The sequence below is a fragment of the Centropristis striata genome, chromosome 1 (genome assembly GCF_030273125.1).
Source record: "Centropristis striata isolate RG_2023a ecotype Rhode Island chromosome 1, C.striata_1.0, whole genome shotgun sequence".
Lineage (NCBI taxonomy): Eukaryota > Metazoa > Chordata > Actinopteri > Perciformes > Serranidae > Centropristis > Centropristis striata.
Window position 1 is genome coordinate 25,889,755 of NC_081517.1, and position 17,357 is coordinate 25,907,111.

Consider the following 17,357-nt stretch of genomic DNA (forward strand, 5'->3'; position numbering starts at 1 on the left):
ATCTCCCACTCACCCCCCATTCATCTGTACTATCTGGGTCAATCACCCGAGACTCCAGACCAAAAGGCTAATCATCAATAGTCCACACTACACAGGCTTAGCACCTACAGCAGGGGCCAAACTACGGTCACTTTGTGTTGTAGAAGATACTACAGTATATTCATCAGCTGCCACATTGCTCCCGTACTTTTCTAGAAGCATTTAAAGCATTAATGGTTGAAGCACTGGACTTCTGAGAAGAAATTATTACATTGAATTCCATTAGTTTCATTATTATTATTATTATTATTATTAGTTTTGGCTGCAGAATGTCAGCTAAAACAACGGATCTTTAGGGACCCATTTTATGTACCCAGGTCTCAAGTGTCCTGAGGTGCAAGAAAAAAAACAACAAACAACAATTTCACTTCAAAATTAGATGTCCTGCATTATATAAATATTTCCTCCCAACTGCTCACTTTGCATCAGTACAAAAACATACAGTACTCGATCATATGAAATTAAATCAACATGATTTATTTCTTCCACTTTTAAGACTAACAGTGAAATAAGTCTTTTACATTTTACTTTTCATTTATGCTAATGTAATTAACAGTAATAATGGCTGCATTCCATTTAGGTTTTCCAGTTCGCTGCTGGCTCACCTAAATGCAACATCGACATCATTATTCATCACACCTGCACTTCTCCTGCTATTACACGTCTGTTCTTTTCTGTATAATATGTTTACTGTCCGTCATGTCTTGTGTACTAGACCTTTACACTGCATGTGAGGCGTTGCTGCCGATGCATCTGAAGTCAGTTTGTTATATTCGCTGTCAGCTGTCATCTCTCAGTACGAATTTCTGCAGATCTACTGCAAGTTTAAAGCCTCATGCAATCCCCACACATTCACATCCTAATACTCATTCCCATATATTTCATCTTGTAGCTTAACATGAGGATAAGCTTGTGGTTACATGAGACAGATTTGACAGAAGAAAGCTAAAATTGTACTGAAGTCACTGGTTTCCACTCTGCAGATGCACTTTGGTCCAGAAGTCTGAGTCGGCTACCATGAAACCAAATGGTGTTTTTCAGAAAAAGTAATTGCTGAAAAATATAGTTAATTCTAAAATGTATATTAATGATCATGTATGGTGTATGTACAAAGCAGGAATGCCTTGGACTTTACAGTTTTCTCTCATGACATTTAAGGAACCAGAATGACAATAAATTAGCACCACCTAGAGAATTGTTGCATTTTTAAAATCTTACAATCTACTTATTTCAGTTCAATATGTTCATTTGTCAAATATATAAACTGTTTAGCTATAATAGGTCTTCATTTATCATGAGTGATAAAATAATTTCTAGGTAGTTTACTTCAGACTGATGGTATTCACAGAGTAAAAATCACAGACAGTTTATCATACTATACCATAGTTCTTTAAAGAAAGACATTGTAACCAGAGGAAAAAATCATTGCAGTCCTGAGTTGGTGAATACAGTACATTTGATTAAGCTCTCTTGCAGACACTTACTGCCAAAACATCTATAAATGTATTTAACACCTATTGTTATTGAGTATGGCACCCAGGCTGGTCAGTTTAATGGCCTCAAATAAACACACTCACCGCAATGACGGTCAGTGTACATGGGAAAAAGAGTGGCATTATGTCCTCTTTCCTGATGCCACATTATGGGTGACAGGTACACAGTGAAATGGTCCTTTAATATGGATTTTCATCTTTTTAAATGAGTATTTATGTGAACATGTCCTCTGCTTGGTTCATATGCTTCTCAGTAATGGGGGTCGCAGTCTTCCACAAGGCTGTCTGTGATGTAGTTGACTTGCAGAAACTCCTCGTAGTAATTTTTCTCCACTTTCGTGTTGACCGTCCAGGCCACTACCTCCACCCCCCTCTGGGCCCAGTACTGGGCATACTCCCTGCAGACAGCACACAGACACACAGTTACTCATTTATTCTTATTCTAGTATGAGTCATTCCTGAACAAAAAAGGAATTTCAGTTTGTGAAAGAGTATGACTGTATGGTCTCAGCTGTTGAAACTTACGGTGAGACAAAGTTCTTCTGTATAAGGAAGGCGGAGATGCCACAGAGCTTCCACAGCACGTGGTGGTGCACCCAGTCCAACACCATGTCCATCAGTGTCATCCAATGGTGCTTCCATAGCGCTGAGAAACGTGGGGCACCATCTCCGAACCGACTCAGGCTCCACGGCCTGTGAGTTAATGCTGTGACTACTTCTGGGTCGCGCTGCCTCATCTGGGCCAGAGAGAAACACAGACAGAGATTAAATAATGGTGAATGTCAGCAATATGAAAAATACAACAGCAATGCAATACATGACTAGCCTGGGTATACCCAGACTGCCTTGCGCGCTCAAATTTAATTTTGAACCTCCAGACGGTCTGGCAACCAAGCCAGTTTCTTAGCCCTGTTTTAGGGATCCAATCACAGAGCGGGGAGGGACGGCAAGACGATGATGCGTACTACTCGGCACTTGGAAGCTTGTAGTTTTCCGGATCCAACATGGCTGCTGCAGACGCGAAACTCTCTTTAGCTGTAGATGGTGTTTTAAATAGTTTAGAGCGAAAGTTGAAAAGCGAAAGGTCTCTCAGCGGCTCCGCTGTCCCCCGGCTCGTAGCCAGATCACCGGTAGCGCCTGCTAGCGGCGATACGAGCCGCCGGTCACCGCCGGTGATCTGGCTACGAGCCGGGGGACAGCGGAGCCGCCGAGAGACCCGCAGCAGCATGTTTATTGCCCATAAAATCAGTGGATGTGTGTGGCTGAATGACATGAGGGGGAATAAAGCGTGAAAATAAATAATCTTGCAGAAAGCGAGAACTGGAGAAGCTAAGCAGCAAGCAACACTCTCTCACAGACACACACACAACAAATATCCATTTCTGTTGCTCTACTACGTCATCTAGTATAACTGATACGATTGGCTAAGAGCTACCTACAGACGCTTTTGATAGACATTCTAAGCGCCCAATAAACGGCTCTGGAGGATCGTAAACCACACCTCCTCTACGGAGAAATGAACGGCAGGTGTCCAGACCAAATCTCAAATGAGATTTGGTCTGGTGTTAGCCAGGCTAATACATGACAGGAATGTGAGCAAATATTCTAGTTTATTTAATCAGAAGCAGTATGTTAACTATGAGACAGTGGGGAGAGAAAAGCAAGAAAAAGGCCAGTCCGTTCTGTTCCAAATACTCTTTGTTTCTTTTTCCCCAAATGCCAATACACACACAAACTGTTTGGCTAAAAAAGGCCAACAAATGAAATAGCTGTTTGTTTTTGCATTTGCTGAAAAGAACCTGTTGTTACTTTCACTCAAAAAAGCATGTCATTTGTTGTCTGTTAAGTAATCCGTACTGGTCACTGGTCAGGTTATCCAGGCTTGTATAACTGTCATTGTTGATGATGAGCCAGAGTTCAAGCACTGAGCACTGGGAGTACTGTGGATTTTCACAGAACAAAATATGTAACTGGCATCGTTTAGTCAAAGTCAGGTAAAGTTATATCTCTGGAATAGACAAACTTGCACATTTATTTGTGACAGCATCACTTCGGGTGCATGTTCTTCTTACCCTGTAGATGACTTTGGGCTCAAAGGAGCAGACGATGCTGCTGTTGTACAGGGCTGGATGTTTCTTATACAATTCTTTAAGGGCTGCGGCTGCCTGGGTGGGGAGAAAAAGCAAATGGCTATTGTAAGTCTGTCAACTGTTTACAGTGTGTGTGTGTGTAAAGCTTTAGATCATTGTGTGTGTTCCTGTCCGACCACATGGGGGTAACTAGCAGCTGTGTATGTGTGCACTGCTGTGGCCCCCGAAGTCAAGAATTTCACTTCCTGAAACAACAACGACAACTGCAGCTCTGCATTCCTAATTTATCTAAGAATGCGCTGAGTGAGGAAAGTACACTGAAGCAATATTTAATTGTGCAGCAAGAAATGGTACAAACACTAAAACTTAGGGGCACCCAGTTAATCACTTAATTGCATCTTTCAGCTAAGTTTATTAGGATTTTTGTGTCCTGGGGCTCAGTAAAAGCTAGCTTTGGACCATAATAACCAGAACATCATGTTATCTTCATTTTGTAATACTGACTAGGTTCAAATCAATTAAATCAACAAGCATGACAGACGGATTGCACGTTAACTCTTGTTTTGGTTGTTTTGTTGGCTGCACCTCATCTGGATGACCTTTGACGTCAAAGTAGATGGTGAGCTGCAGTTTGATGCATTCCTCCACGGCTTCCTCCAGAGTTGGGATCTTCTCTCCAGCAAACTTGTCCCTTGTGACGAAAGACACAGAGGTTTTATGCAACTGCAGGCTCATATGCATATCATACTTTTCAAACAAATGTAATGTTTGTGTCAAACAATACACTTAACTTTTCCATGCCCAGATTATGATATATACATTATTGGTCGACCAATACAGGTTTTTTAATGCCGATGCCGATTATTTTGACATCAGTCTTAACCGATCCCCGATATGTGCTGCCGATTTTTTGGGGCCGATTCTTAAAAGCTGATATTGCCTTTTCTCCCTCCATTTACATGATAGAAATGACACAATGATAACAAATGTTACACAAGTCTCAATTTAAACAAAAAAAGAAACATTTGTTAACAAAACAAATTAACATAAAACATATTAACAGTTGGATAGCAAACAATGCGTATGTCGTTATAGGCCTCGAGGTGGCGGGGCCTTAGATGAGTCCACATATTTGATGTGTTTTTCTTTTTTCCGGTATCAGCAGCAGCTCACCAGCGAATAACAGATATTGCACCTAGCCTTGCCTGCTGTTGGTTCAGCGAAATGGGCTAACTGACTGGTGAACGCACGCACGTATCGGCCGATGCCAAAACAAGTAAAAAACGCAAATATCGTCTGATATATATCGGCTGGCGGATATATCGGTCTATCTCTATTCTGAACCACGCAATTCTGCTGCAGAAAGTACATTTGAAGCAAGCATGTCAGTGGAAATACAGTACTCTGACCTGCTGCTGCAGGCAGGCTAACCAGCAAGTTGCAACCAAACAAATCTCAAAGCACTAAAATATAATGTTGCCCACATCATTCATCACTTAAGAGCTCCAGAAAACATACATGACATGTCTTACTTGCTGCTACACCTCCAAAAGCTTTGACAAGTTTAGGGTCTAATTAGGGTTTAAAATACATACAATACATACATATATACATACAACATATTATTTGATTTACATGTCATCCGTACATGCAGCCTACAAAAACATGCATCATCCAAAATCTAAAGCATTAGCTGCAAAAATGCAGAAAAAGATATTATAACATGCATCCCTAGCTAGCTCCTTGTTTAGTACCTGAGACGATGTTTTGCAGCTGCATCCAGTTTACCAAGCTCGGACAGGCTCATCTGGCTGAGTGGTCCTGACCCGTTGGTGGTCCTGTCCACAGTCTCATCGTGCATCAATATTGGGATGCCGTCTGCTGAGAACTCCAAGTCAAGCTCCACGCCTGTTGCTCCATTCTTACTGGCCTACAACAGGACAGATAAATAAGAGGCCAAGTATTTCAGGAGGGTTTGTTTCTGGTTATATCCAAAATCAAAATCCTCACTTGAAAAGTTGAAAATCAGTCTGAATCCATGCTTGAACCTCAACGACTTTATATATAAATATACTGGGCTTTAAATCAGCAGATATTATTTTTCTCAGATATATAATTATTTTGTATGTTGGCCTATAAGGAACAGGAAACTGCAATATAGAAATTCTTCAGAAATGTAAGATGTATTTTAATACAGTGTCTCCATTATGTAGTTGTCCACTGGAGAACATTGACAGTTTTTAAATTAAAATGATTTGAATCATTAAAATGCAGTATTGGTCAGACCATAGAGGCTATGAGGTGTAATAAGTTTCTTACGTAACAAATAGTCACATACTACACACTACTGGCCTGCTATGGATACTGCAGTTCAATGAATGGCAGGGTGCAGTAGCTGTAGTGCTGCTTAAAAGGGATATGATGTCTGATGGAGGTGTATATCCTGATTCCCTGATGTTTTATTCCCCATTTAAACCACTATTATGACTCCCTGCCATCTTACAGATCTATGGCATTATTTTTCAGGGTAGCCTGAGAAGAAGATATGACACCACAGCCCCGAGTGGCAACACTGGTACCACATTGTCACACTGTTAAAATAATCGCTATAATAAAGTCATTTTTTGTCAAAATTGATTTTTTTTGCCTAAATCATCTCCTCATGACGCCGGCCACCTATTATATGGTAAAATCGCCTACATCCTCAGTTGATCAGATCATGTGATTTTACCCCTTTACGATCATCACTTCTTTGACAATTTGCCACATTCATAGGCATCAGATAAGAACCCAGCAAGGAAGAGCTAGAGGGAGATTGTTTAGTTATCAGTTTAGTTTATCAGTGTTTTATTGTTGACACTAATAATGGTAACACTTTACTCTAAGGTGTTTACACAAGAGTGACATGAGCGTGGCATAAACATGACATGGGATGTGTCATGAACATTAATGACACTTTGAAGTAACATTAATGCTCATGATACTTGTCATGTCATGTTTCTGACAGGCTTGTGTGACTCTTATGTAGACACCTTCAAAATAAAGTGTTACCATATCTTGCTTAGGTCACAAAGGCATGTTCAAAAATTGCCGAAGTCATTTATTTCTCTTTAGTTACATAATTTACACACAGTGTTATTACTATGCTAATAGCCATCCTTTTTGAGTGAAATGATCAATAAATGTCATATGTTACACTTTTGGTGAAGTTTTTTGTGTTTCCTGCAAAACTTGAAAAAAATGAGTTAGGCGATTATTTTAACAGGGTGACGATGTAAAAACAAAACAAACAAAAAAAACCCTCCTCTCACCTCCCGGATTGCGACTATGGTGTTCTCCGGTGCGTCGTGCCCACCGCCCCGGTGAGCGACAACCGACACCCTGCCGGAGCCCACCGCGCCCTTGGCTGGGTGCAGCACCTGCCGGGCTCGGCTGGTCGGTACCTGGGGGAACCGGAACATGGCCAGAAAGAGGTAGAGCGAGGCGGTGAGGGCGGTTGTCCACACCGGGCTCCGTGTCCCCAGCAGGACCACCAAGAAGACGACCGAGTACAGTGTGACTTCGTCTCCTAGCTGCAACATTGTTGTCCTCCTTTGTCTTTCTGACTTGAAGTGTCAAAGAACAAAAAGTAGCACGTGCTGGCTAACGTTAATGAGCCGCCTGTCAACTGAACGTTAACTACCGCTAACTACCGGTCCTGCTTTGTTTACTTTCTTCAAACGCCCTGTCTGAGATAAGGTCATGCTCCACCTATCCTGATAACATTAGCTACTCACACCGAGATAAAAAAAAAAATTGAAACTGAGAGAAAACCTGAAACCTTCCTAACTGAACTGTTTTCAGTTACCGTCAGTTACACTCCGCGGCGGATGTGATATGACAGCTCCGCCGGCGTCGCTTCCGCAAGCCGAAATACTTTTAAAGCAAAATTCACAAGTTTAGGGTTCAAGTGATTTAATAAAATAAAATAAAATAAAATCTCAATTCATTGGCGCTACAAATAGAATTTACAACTTTCCCTGAAGGGGGCACTCGAGAAAACAAAGCCGAAAAACAAAAACAAAAAACGCGTGACGTTGACGAGTACATCCGGGTGAGAGTGTACGTCATATTAGCTGTTAGCAATTTAACAATATGTGTTTCCTCTTATTTCTAAGAAAGATTCTTGTTTCCGTGTTTGCCCTCTTTAATTAGCCTGTCGTCGGACATGGTGAGCTGCCTTCTCTCTCAAACGCTTATATTGCTTCACTGTTTTGCAAGGGGTCAGCAAACAATGTGACAGTTGCAGTATTAGCCATAGAAGCTAACTGTTACTCTGCCTGAACAGCATGTTTGGCAGCTCAGTCAGGAGTTGTGTACTTTGTGGTTCAAATTATACTTAAAAAATAGTTGTTGCATGTTTAACATAGTTATGTCTACTTCTGCCTTACTTTGAATGATGAAGTTATTTAAAACAAAATAGGTGCATATGCTTTATTGCTTATATTTGATTCATCTAGCTGCAAGGAGGATTTCTCCTTGGGGACTGAAGGTGAAATGTAAAACTATGACATGAAATCATCACACAAAATAATTATTAAAAATTAAAGGTTTGCCTGTATCATGTTTTTTATTTTGTTGAGACTTTTCAACTTTTAGCTAGTGGGTGTTATTTGTGTTGCTGTAATGCATTACTTTGCATAACTAAGTGTTAGGTTGTAACTAAGGAGTATTTTCACTATCAATCTGCTGATCATTTCCTTGCGTAATCATTGGTCTTCAAAGGATATCAGCAATGAATAAAGAGGTCATGTCTTCACTTTGTTTTTTTGTCTGATCTACAGTCGATATTTCAAAAAATATTCTGTTTACTATCATAGAATACCAAGAATTTTTGTATATATTTGAGATGCTGAAACCAGAAATGAAAAGTGACAACAGTTCATAGATTATCAGAAGTTTGTAGATCCCTTTTCTGCAGATTGAGGAGTCATGGATGGATCTGTAAGTTATTTTGGTTCTAGCTAATTGCCGGATTTATTTATTTTTCCACAGATTTTTCTGCAGCTGAGGTCAGTGCTGCTGCACAGGTTAACCTCCCACACGCAGAGGAGTACCAGAAGAGCATGTCTACTCACAGGTCAGATACCTTATGGTGTGAAGCCTCGTTCACTCAATCACACACCCATTCAGCAGAGCTTCCACAGAACCCTTTTACCTAAAGTCACCGCCCTGGTCAGGTACTCGGACTTGTCCACACAGAAGTACACAATGATATACACCCTCCCACACATTAAGCTCCTCAGAGCCGTGTCCAGGCTCAAACTGCTCCAAACTGCAATCACCATGGTCATCTTGCCTCCAGTCTACTTCTTCTACCTCCAGGGAGACGTCTCCTTCTTACTTGTCAGCTACACAACGGGGGTAGCACTGTTCGCTGGTGCCATGCTGTACATTGCCAGTCACTTCTTCAGGAGGGTAGTGGGGATGATGTACCTGGACCCGTCTGAGACCACGCTCAAAGTGTCCCACCTCACCTTCTGGGGCAGGCGCCAGGATATCTACCTGCCTGTGTCAGATGTTATGACCATTGGAGACACAGGGGACTCCGTAAAAGAGAGGATACTGCAACTAAAGAGACACAGCAGTCCTCAGACGTTGTATTTCTCCACTCATTTTGGACGTGTGGTGGACCGACAGAGTTTTGAGAAGGTGTTTGGATCTTTAAAATGATAGTGTGTTTAAAATTATGATGTTGCACATATAACTTTTTATAATGAGAAGGTGTACGTTCTAAGTTAAAGTATGATTATACAGTGGACTATCTGTGAGATATGTTTGATTAGAATTTGTCCAACATTAAAAGCAAGCTAATTAATTATTTTGCTTGAAAAATAGGGATCAGAGTGTAACAACATGCCAAATGGCCAGTGATAGCAGTAATATGTTAAGATTGCTCTAATTACTTCTGTCTGATAATCAATGTGTTGATGTGTAAAGCAGATAAAAAAGGTAAAATAAAAGCAAAGTCTTCTTGTACAAGTGAAATTGTCCTAATGTTTTACAAGTGGAAATAGTCACGTTGCATCTTTAAACAATGACCAACAAGGGTTTGCTGAAATTCCTTTACTGAAAACTATTTCAAGGTAAGTGATGAAGCGCAGTACATTTTTTAAACAGTTAGTGACTCAGATGTGAACAGTGACTGATCTGCATTACATGTAGAATACAATCACATAGAAAATTAAAATGATTTTGCATACTTTTATACATGCCTTTTCTGTAACTGCATCACTAATACCCTGTATACAGAATAAGGCTGCTGTTGAATAGCAAAAATTACATTCTTCATCTGTTCCAAACAAACTTTCCTTGATCTCAATGAAAAATATCATGAGAGGGTGGGGGGCCGGTGGGAATAACGTGATCCTCCCACGCGCTACGTCCCACCGGGGAATCTCCCCGTCAGGTGTCAAGAAGCGGCCTGCTAACTCTGCATGTATCGGAGGAAGCATGTGGCAGTTCAGGGCTCTCCCCAGGCCGACAGGGACGAGGTAGCGCCCCCAGGATCATGTCGTAGGACAAATTGGGTGATAAAATAAAAATGGGTTACAAAATCGTGGGATAAAAATGTATTAAAAAAATAAAATGAAGTATGTATGAAGTAGTAGTATGAGAGAAAGGGAGAGAGAAGTTATGAGAGAAACAGATGTGATAAATACAACTGTAGTTGCAGCAGGGAACAGGAAGTGTGATTTTAGCTCCCAAACTACACTTTATACACTTCACATTTTGCTAACCATTTTCATATGTATAATGAACAGATGTAGTTTTTACATTTTTTATTTTTTTGCACCAGGAGCAATTTGTTTGCAATTATCTTGTAACCATATTGTAACTTTGACAAAAAACCTTTTACTGTAAAAAAAAAAAATAAAAAAAAAAATAAAAAATGGTGAGGAGTCTGTTTATCATTTCAGCATGCTCACATTTTTGGGAACATTTTAGTGTTTCCTGAAGCCACAGAACATTTTTAAAGAAATGAAGAGATTTTATCATTATTTACTGGCTGCTGTTTATTCATAATCAGAAACACCAACATCAACATATGATTCACATGAAATACATTCAACTTTAAAATATTAAATATTTCTACCTGAAAAAAAAAATCCTGTATGCATATAACCAGTGAATGAAACACACATAGCATGGGTCATGAAGTCTCTGTTGAGGCAGTGTCCTCTGCTCGTTTCTCAGAGGTGGATGGCAGAACGAGTGTCAGAGGTCACACAAGGTACCAGGCAGTGAAGCCAGCAAGGAGGGCAACCCAGGCAGCCAGAGCCACCTGACAGGGCGGATGTCTGAGAAGCATCATGGCTAACTGACAGGCGTGGGTGGGGTTTCCACTGATGGCTGTAGAGAGGAGGAGACGGAGGCATTTAGGAATGAGCAGAAAAAAAGCTAAATGGAATGGAACCAGAATTTCATGGATTTTAGGTTTTGCTACAATATGGTGCACTTCACTACTGCACATGCTCCACTACAGGTGCATAATGCAAGCAGCCTATTACCTGGGCTTCATCTCTAAAATGCAAAGGGTGAGTCTGAATAACTGTTTTCACTCTTACATTCAGTATTTTAAGTTATTCTTCCTTCTCTCTGAGAAAAAAATAAATTCAGAAATAAACCACTGATACACTGGCATGTTATTGGCATCGGTCCAAAAATATCCACCCATGTCACACACAAAATACCAACACGCTATAACCATATACCACCCTCATATATTATATTGTTTTCTGTATGTTTCACTGGTGGAACTTGCAATAGTTAAAGTTTATCATTTACATTGCCCTGTTAAATCATATACTGTATATCAATAGAGCACCCAGAAAACTATAAAATCGTATTTCATTATATATATATATAATATATATATATATAGCGGGTATGTAGCGGGTACAGCCTATAAAGTTATATTTTTTACTGACAGTTGCAGATTTACTGTTTAGAAATGTGTTTTTTTTCACCCTTTGTTTTTCCTGTATAAATATTTTTTTGGAATTTGTCAGACCTGAAATTTATAATCATGTCTTACCCATTTTTGTTGCATAGTAGGGGCACTTGTTGATGTCACCTCCCTCCATGATCTCTGCATGACCGTGACCAAATCCTGCATCTTGGACTTCTTCTTTGATTGTCTTCCCGAACTCTTCAAGCTCTGTAAATACCTGTGTTCAGAATAAAAGTAGATTTTTGTCACTTTTATCTTTTCCCTCCAAACTGTCAACTTTTTGTATTTTGTTTCTCAAAACATGGATTGTGAGCATCTCCTGTCAGGAGTCTCCAAACCTTTCCTCCCTGCTGCCCTCACCATCATGTTAAAGCCAAAGGTGCGGTTAGACTCGTCAACAATCCTTTCTTTGGTCTCAGCGTCCAGTTCCAGCTCGTTCATCCTGCTTCTGTAGAGCTGCTTGAAGCCCTTGTGACTATGGATACCCTCAAATTGGTAGAAGTTGAGACCCTCGCCTGTTGAGGGGAGCTTCAGTGCCCTCTGGGCCACTTTTTTCAGGATCTGTCCGCCTGAGAGGTCACCCATGTAGCGGGTGTAGGAGTGGGCCACCAGCAGCACCGGGTCCTTCTGTCCCACCTCGTGGATGCGGTCCACATAAGGCTTGGTGCCTGCAGTGAGGCTGATCTGTGAGAGAGAACATGTCGTGAAAGTCAGAGGATAACTTTATTTTGGTTTTATTCTGACTTATAATTAAAGTAAAGAACAGTTATGGAACTGCAAACAAATTCCGTTTTTGGACAGGGAAGCAGCTGTTAGTAATACTTTTTTTTAAACAAACAAACTCCAAAATAATTATTCTAGTTGGGTGAAAAACTCTGGCTGAGGCTGAAGTTTCTGTCTGAGCTTGAGGTGATTAATGGTCCTGAAAAGGCCAGCTATGTCTGAGGCTCCTGCTTGTAACTTTGTAACTGACACGCAGCCTCTGTGTGCTTTCTGCTGACCTGGCTCTCCCAATCCTCTCCGTAGAAGTACTCAAGGTCCCGGGCCAGGGCGTCGCGCCGGTGCAGCTCTTCGGGGAAATAAATTGGGGCAATGTGAGGATGATCTTCATTCTTCTCAATCTCCTCCTCCAGAGCCGAGTAGACAAAATACAGAGCTGCTGTACCCCTCTGGCACAAAAGAGAGACAGAAAAAGTGAGACAAACATAAAGATATAATGGTATCTTAAATGTCTGATAAAACATTTCTGGCTTTTGAATCAAAAAGGTGATCAATTATGGGACATTTTGCAAATTTCTTTGGCAAGATACATTCTGACTGAACGTCATGACAAAAAATATATATTTATAGGGAACTGTGACAGAAAGCAAAAGGTGAAAGAGCAAACCGGTGATAAATATCTGATTAACCTACTGCTAATATGACATTTGTTAATATTGCTATTATTTATGTGCAACAAAATCACATGACAATTTGGAAGACAACCTTAAATAGCTCCCTACTGATGCGTCCTCTGAGGAAATCTTTAACAAACTGGCAGTTCTCTGCTCTGTCGTGGGACTCCTTGGTCCCCTCGGCTAACATCTCGGACAGGTCGGTGGGGCTTGGTGGAACAGAGAGGGAGAGAGGAAAAACATGAGTATCTGTGCCATTTTGGCTCCAAATAATTCCCACAATGCTCCAGTGCCAGAACAAGCCCCCTGAACATGGCAGCTTTCCGAACAATACCTAAGGACTTCATCATCATCATCCACAACAATCCTTGCTCCACCATTCGTCACACCATTAGATTTGGGCTCTGATGTCTTGTTGGTTTCCATTCTGCTGGTTTTCACCTTAAGAAAGCAGGGGAGAGACAATGATATCCAACACAAAAACTTTCAGCTCTTCATTTTAAAAAAACACATATTGTACTTTTTTTTAAACAATATTTTCTTCATTTTGATGTTGTCATCTTTTGTTTTTATCTATGCTTCTGGGCTTGATTCTATCTTTCTTTTTCTCTTCCATATTTATTGTTATGCACTAAAAATTTAGGAAAATTCCTTGTATGTCAAATATCTTCAAATGTAATACATGCATGATGATTTGACAGGAGAAAACTATTATGAAACACCATGACTTTGCAGAGATTATTGCATATTTACCGGTATGCAACAGTCATGGGTGTCAATAAAAACACAAGAATAACAATCACAGGACACAGGCTTTTATTATTTAAGTAAACAATAACTCCCGAAGATATATCAAAACTGCTTCATAACACCTATCAATATTGTATAAATTGCCTCTTAGAAATCAACCATTCCCTATATAAATACAGATTTATAAAACTCCCTATAAGGTTTATAAGCCCCTTTACCTTCAGGACCTTTATTGTGAAACAACAGGAGTCAGTAAAAGACAATGCCGATTAAACACCAAATACACATTTTGGTCATTTCACATTACTGTGACACTGTTCTAAGATCTTAATAACATTAATATATAATGGTTTTTGCTGTTTTTTTTTTTTTTTTGTCAAAACGAATCGAAGCAAAGAGAGGACATTTAGGTGGACAGTTACAAAACTGACACTGCACGTCTTCGGTATTATGCAAGTAGCTACAGTTACATACATGCTTTTTGACACCATAGAGATTTTAAAAATCACTCTCTGTCTGTGCAAACACAAAGCCATACTATGTTTAATTACCCTATATTCGGAAAATTAGGGTGAAAAGCGTGTTTACCTTGTTAAAATGCTGACTTTATAGCACTTCGCAAGACAGTAGGACATAACGTACAGGGGGCGCGTATCTTATGACAACAAGCCAATCAGAGTTCTTCGTGCAGAGAGAGGGCACGCTGATTGGTTAAGGCGACAGCTTGCCCACCAATCACGTTATCATATAAAAGAGGCCGGCCTTATGTGGAGCATGTGTTGATGATAAACAATTTAAATAGTGTTGTGGGAAATGAAGTTCACACCATTTGAGTATCAAACAAACTATATTAGATATTATTTAAAAGGGCGTGGGTTTTCAGAAATTAAGGATTTAAAATAAACACACGTTGACTTAAATAAATATTACCAATGGATGAGAATCAGAAATACTTGATTGTTATTATTCATTGATTATACTATTAAAGTCAGTGATCATGTTGTACTGCATGCTTAATGAACTGCAAAATACACACTTTCCTGTGAATTATTTATTTACCTTACAATGCAAAGCAATACTTACTTGGTTAAAAATCCTGGCATTTTGCTGGTAATTAACTGATATTACCATATTTATTCCAACCCGGTCTGTCTTTCACTTTTTGGTTCACCTAAAACATCTCTGACTAAAGCCGTGTCTATTAAAAAACTCCTGACGTTTTGGGAAACGGACTTAATTGTTCAAACCTGCGTTTAAGCTCAATTTGTCCCTGCTCTCTGTACCGCAGTGTACTGGTTTGACCACTAGGTGCCACTAGACTCCATGTAATGCTCATTCAAATGTATTTAGCAGCTGTGCAGCGACAGTAACCCAGTTGGATCATCAATATTGAAAGCTGCAGCTGGTGATTATTATCCACCCAGTACCTGCTGTATTGACTCCTCTGCCTGATATATGAATAATATGTGATATATGAATAATATGTGATATATGAATAATGTGTGGTGTAACAATATATAACTTGACCAAACTCTGCAGCAGCTACCCCCTTCTTTAACTGTTAACCCCCATACTCGTTCGCTACTTGAGGTGATATCACTGCAGTCTCTGCTCTTCAGTCCCTCTGCTGCATGATGGCACGGATGCGAAGACATAAACAGACATTCCTCTCTGGCACCAACTGACAATGCATGGGAACTTTAAGGTTTACATGTCATATTTTCAAGTTTTCCTATGGCTGTTTACATTACTGTGTTCTGTATATCAGCCTTAAACGTCCAGCAGATAGGGACTGAACTGGATGTTATTGTGTGGTTGCAGTCACACCCTAGATAAAGAACACCCTCAGTTCACCTATGGGCTCCCAAAAGAACACTTGAGAACATTAACAAAGGAACAAAGGTCCTGGATTGGAGTTTTTTCCCCTGCAAAACCTCAGAGTATTGAAAGGGATTCTGGCAGCCCAGAGGGCTTCTTTCATGTCTTGAAGGGCCCTGCTACACCGTAGGAAAGCCCCACTTCTACTTGTTGCTGTCCTGCTCCAAAACGTCCAACTATAGACCCACCTCTGTTTGTTTTTGTCATTGTTAATAACCGAGACAAGCTTCCTATTATCAACAATATTGCATTGACCTCGACTCTGTTCCTGCCTGAGTGATTTTGCTTTTATATTCAATACAATTTCCTGTGTTTATGAAGATTTTGCTTGCTTTTCTGTGACTCATTAGTCATTAACAATATATAGGAAGGCGCATGTCGTTTTTTGGACCTGATGTGTAATACTCCCAAGTATTTCTGACCACTTGTGTTTTCCCAAAGACGAATTCATCTTAGTGCAACCTGGATACCATCATGTTTGTTTGACTCCCTATAAGTGCTAAACTGAGGCCATTGCTCCCTGGGGTTTACATGACGCTGCTATGATCAACTGTCCGGCCATGCCAGATCCTGGTTATCACACATCTAGCATGCGGGCAGTTTGTTCCCTTTCATTGTTTACCACATTCCAAATTGTTTTTGGCACAATATTTAGCATCTTTATTACACAAAAGGGAAACCTTCCTGTCTGTGAAGGATTTCCTCTTGTTTTTAATAATCAAAAGGCTCTGGCTAAAATAATCCAGAGTTGGCCTGGCTTGGTTTGAAATTTATATCAATGTGTTGTTGCAGGGTTTTTTTTTTTTAAAGACTGCTTGGGGATAGCAGAAGGCGTGTGGGCCTTCCATATTTGGGATCTTGTTTTTGTTTGTGACATTTTTCTGGTGTTTGACCTTCACTGTGCTTTCATTCAGTTCTTTGTCATTCTTGACCTGTCATTGTCAAAATACACTGTATGCCTCATTTCCTTATTGACTAATATGAATTACCAATAACAATAGGGGTTATTATTTTGACAATAACAAATGCAGACCGTCATCAAAGACTTATTTTAAATACATCACTACATCAATGAATATATGGGCATTTGGCGGCTGGCTGAGTATATTGCCTGCTGTTTTTTTTTTAAGGGCAATTTTTTTGTGCAATTTTTGTCCTTTCATTTGCTAATACAATGGTCTGGCTCTGAGGAACAAGTAACAAATGAGTAAATAAGGTATAAAGACACATCAGGCTATGCAAGACCAAGTGGCAACCTCTGGGTCTGATCAATGAAGTCAGTGTAGAAGTGCCTTAAACTATGAGAAATCTATGAGAAAATGACCCTACTTCTCACTTGATTTATTAACTCAGTAAACATTTTCTTGGTGTGATATGATATAAATCCCTAGTTTCAATTTGTTGTTTTTTAACACAGCATGATGTTCATTTTACAAATTATGTTTAGAGTAAAATAGAAAATAAAGCAGGGTGTGCTTTAGGCTGGTTACCTTGTGAAGTTGCTCATAGAGCTCTGTGTTTTTGTCTTCTAACTTTTACAGTGCGGTGTCAGTTCATGAAAGTTATTTGTAACATTGTAGCTTAAAAATGTCTTGTTTGGTTGTACTAAAAGACACTATAACATTTACATTTACATTTAGTCATTTAGCGGATGCTTTTATCCAAAGCGACTTACAGGAAGAGTAAAAGCAAACAATCAAGGTATAGTGCAATATGAGCT

At 39.8% G+C, this 17,357-nt stretch overlaps 3 protein-coding genes across 3 annotated transcripts; 1 reads left to right on the forward strand and 2 right to left on the reverse strand.

Annotated features, from left to right (window-relative positions):
* Positions 1-287: 287 nt before the first annotated feature.
* On the reverse strand, positions 288-7,730 carry gde1 (glycerophosphodiester phosphodiesterase 1). The gene is made up of 6 exons (XM_059336150.1): positions 6,934-7,730; positions 5,377-5,552; positions 4,208-4,313; positions 3,605-3,697; positions 2,058-2,269; positions 288-1,930 (listed from the first exon to the last, which is right to left on the reverse strand). Exons 1-6 carry the CDS (start codon positions 7,201-7,203, stop codon positions 1,783-1,785), a joined length of 1,005 nt encoding a protein of 334 aa, XP_059192133.1. The 5' UTR covers positions 7,204-7,730; the 3' UTR covers positions 288-1,782.
* tmem186 (transmembrane protein 186) lies at positions 7,685-9,649 on the forward strand. The gene is made up of 2 exons (XM_059336171.1): positions 7,685-7,832; positions 8,657-9,649. Exons 1-2 carry the CDS (start codon positions 7,830-7,832, stop codon positions 9,332-9,334), a joined length of 681 nt encoding a protein of 226 aa, XP_059192154.1. The 5' UTR covers positions 7,685-7,829; the 3' UTR covers positions 9,335-9,649.
* A 1,002-nt stretch (positions 9,650-10,651) lies between these two features.
* Positions 10,652-14,409, reverse strand: hmox2a (heme oxygenase 2a). The gene is made up of 7 exons (XM_059336160.1): positions 14,348-14,409; positions 13,344-13,450; positions 13,101-13,218; positions 12,617-12,784; positions 11,976-12,299; positions 11,700-11,832; positions 10,652-11,014 (listed from the first exon to the last, which is right to left on the reverse strand). The coding sequence occupies exons 2-7, from the start codon at positions 13,433-13,435 to the stop codon at positions 10,887-10,889; spliced, it is 963 nt and encodes a 320-aa protein (XP_059192143.1). The 5' UTR covers positions 13,436-13,450; positions 14,348-14,409; the 3' UTR covers positions 10,652-10,886.
* Positions 14,410-17,357: the final 2,948 nt, after the last annotated feature.

What these genes read in the sequence shown, in the direction of transcription:
- gde1 (XM_059336150.1), bottom strand. Translation starts at nt 7,203, where the DNA reads ATGTTGCAGCTAGGAGACGAAGTCACACTGTACTCGGTCGTCTTCTTG. An exon ending in TCAAAGGTCATCCAGATGAG is followed by an intron (nt 3,698 to 4,207) that starts GTGCAGCCAACA and finishes CTCCCCACCCAG; the next exon opens with GCAGCCGCAGCCCTTAAAGA. An exon ending in CAGAAGAACTTTGTCTCACC is followed by an intron (nt 1,931 to 2,057) that starts GTAAGTTTCAAC and finishes TGCTGTCTGCAG; the next exon opens with GGAGTATGCCCAGTACTGGG.
- hmox2a (XM_059336160.1), bottom strand. Translation starts at nt 13,435, where the DNA reads ATGGAAACCAACAAGACATCAGAGCCCAAATCTAATGGTGTGACGAAT. An exon ending in TCAGTAGGGAGCTATTTAAG is followed by an intron (nt 12,785 to 13,100) that starts GTTGTCTTCCAA and finishes CTTTTGTGCCAG; the next exon opens with AGGGGTACAGCAGCTCTGTA. An exon ending in CTACTATGCAACAAAAATGG is followed by an intron (nt 11,015 to 11,699) that starts GTAAGACATGAT and finishes TCCTCTCTACAG; the next exon opens with CCATCAGTGGAAACCCCACC.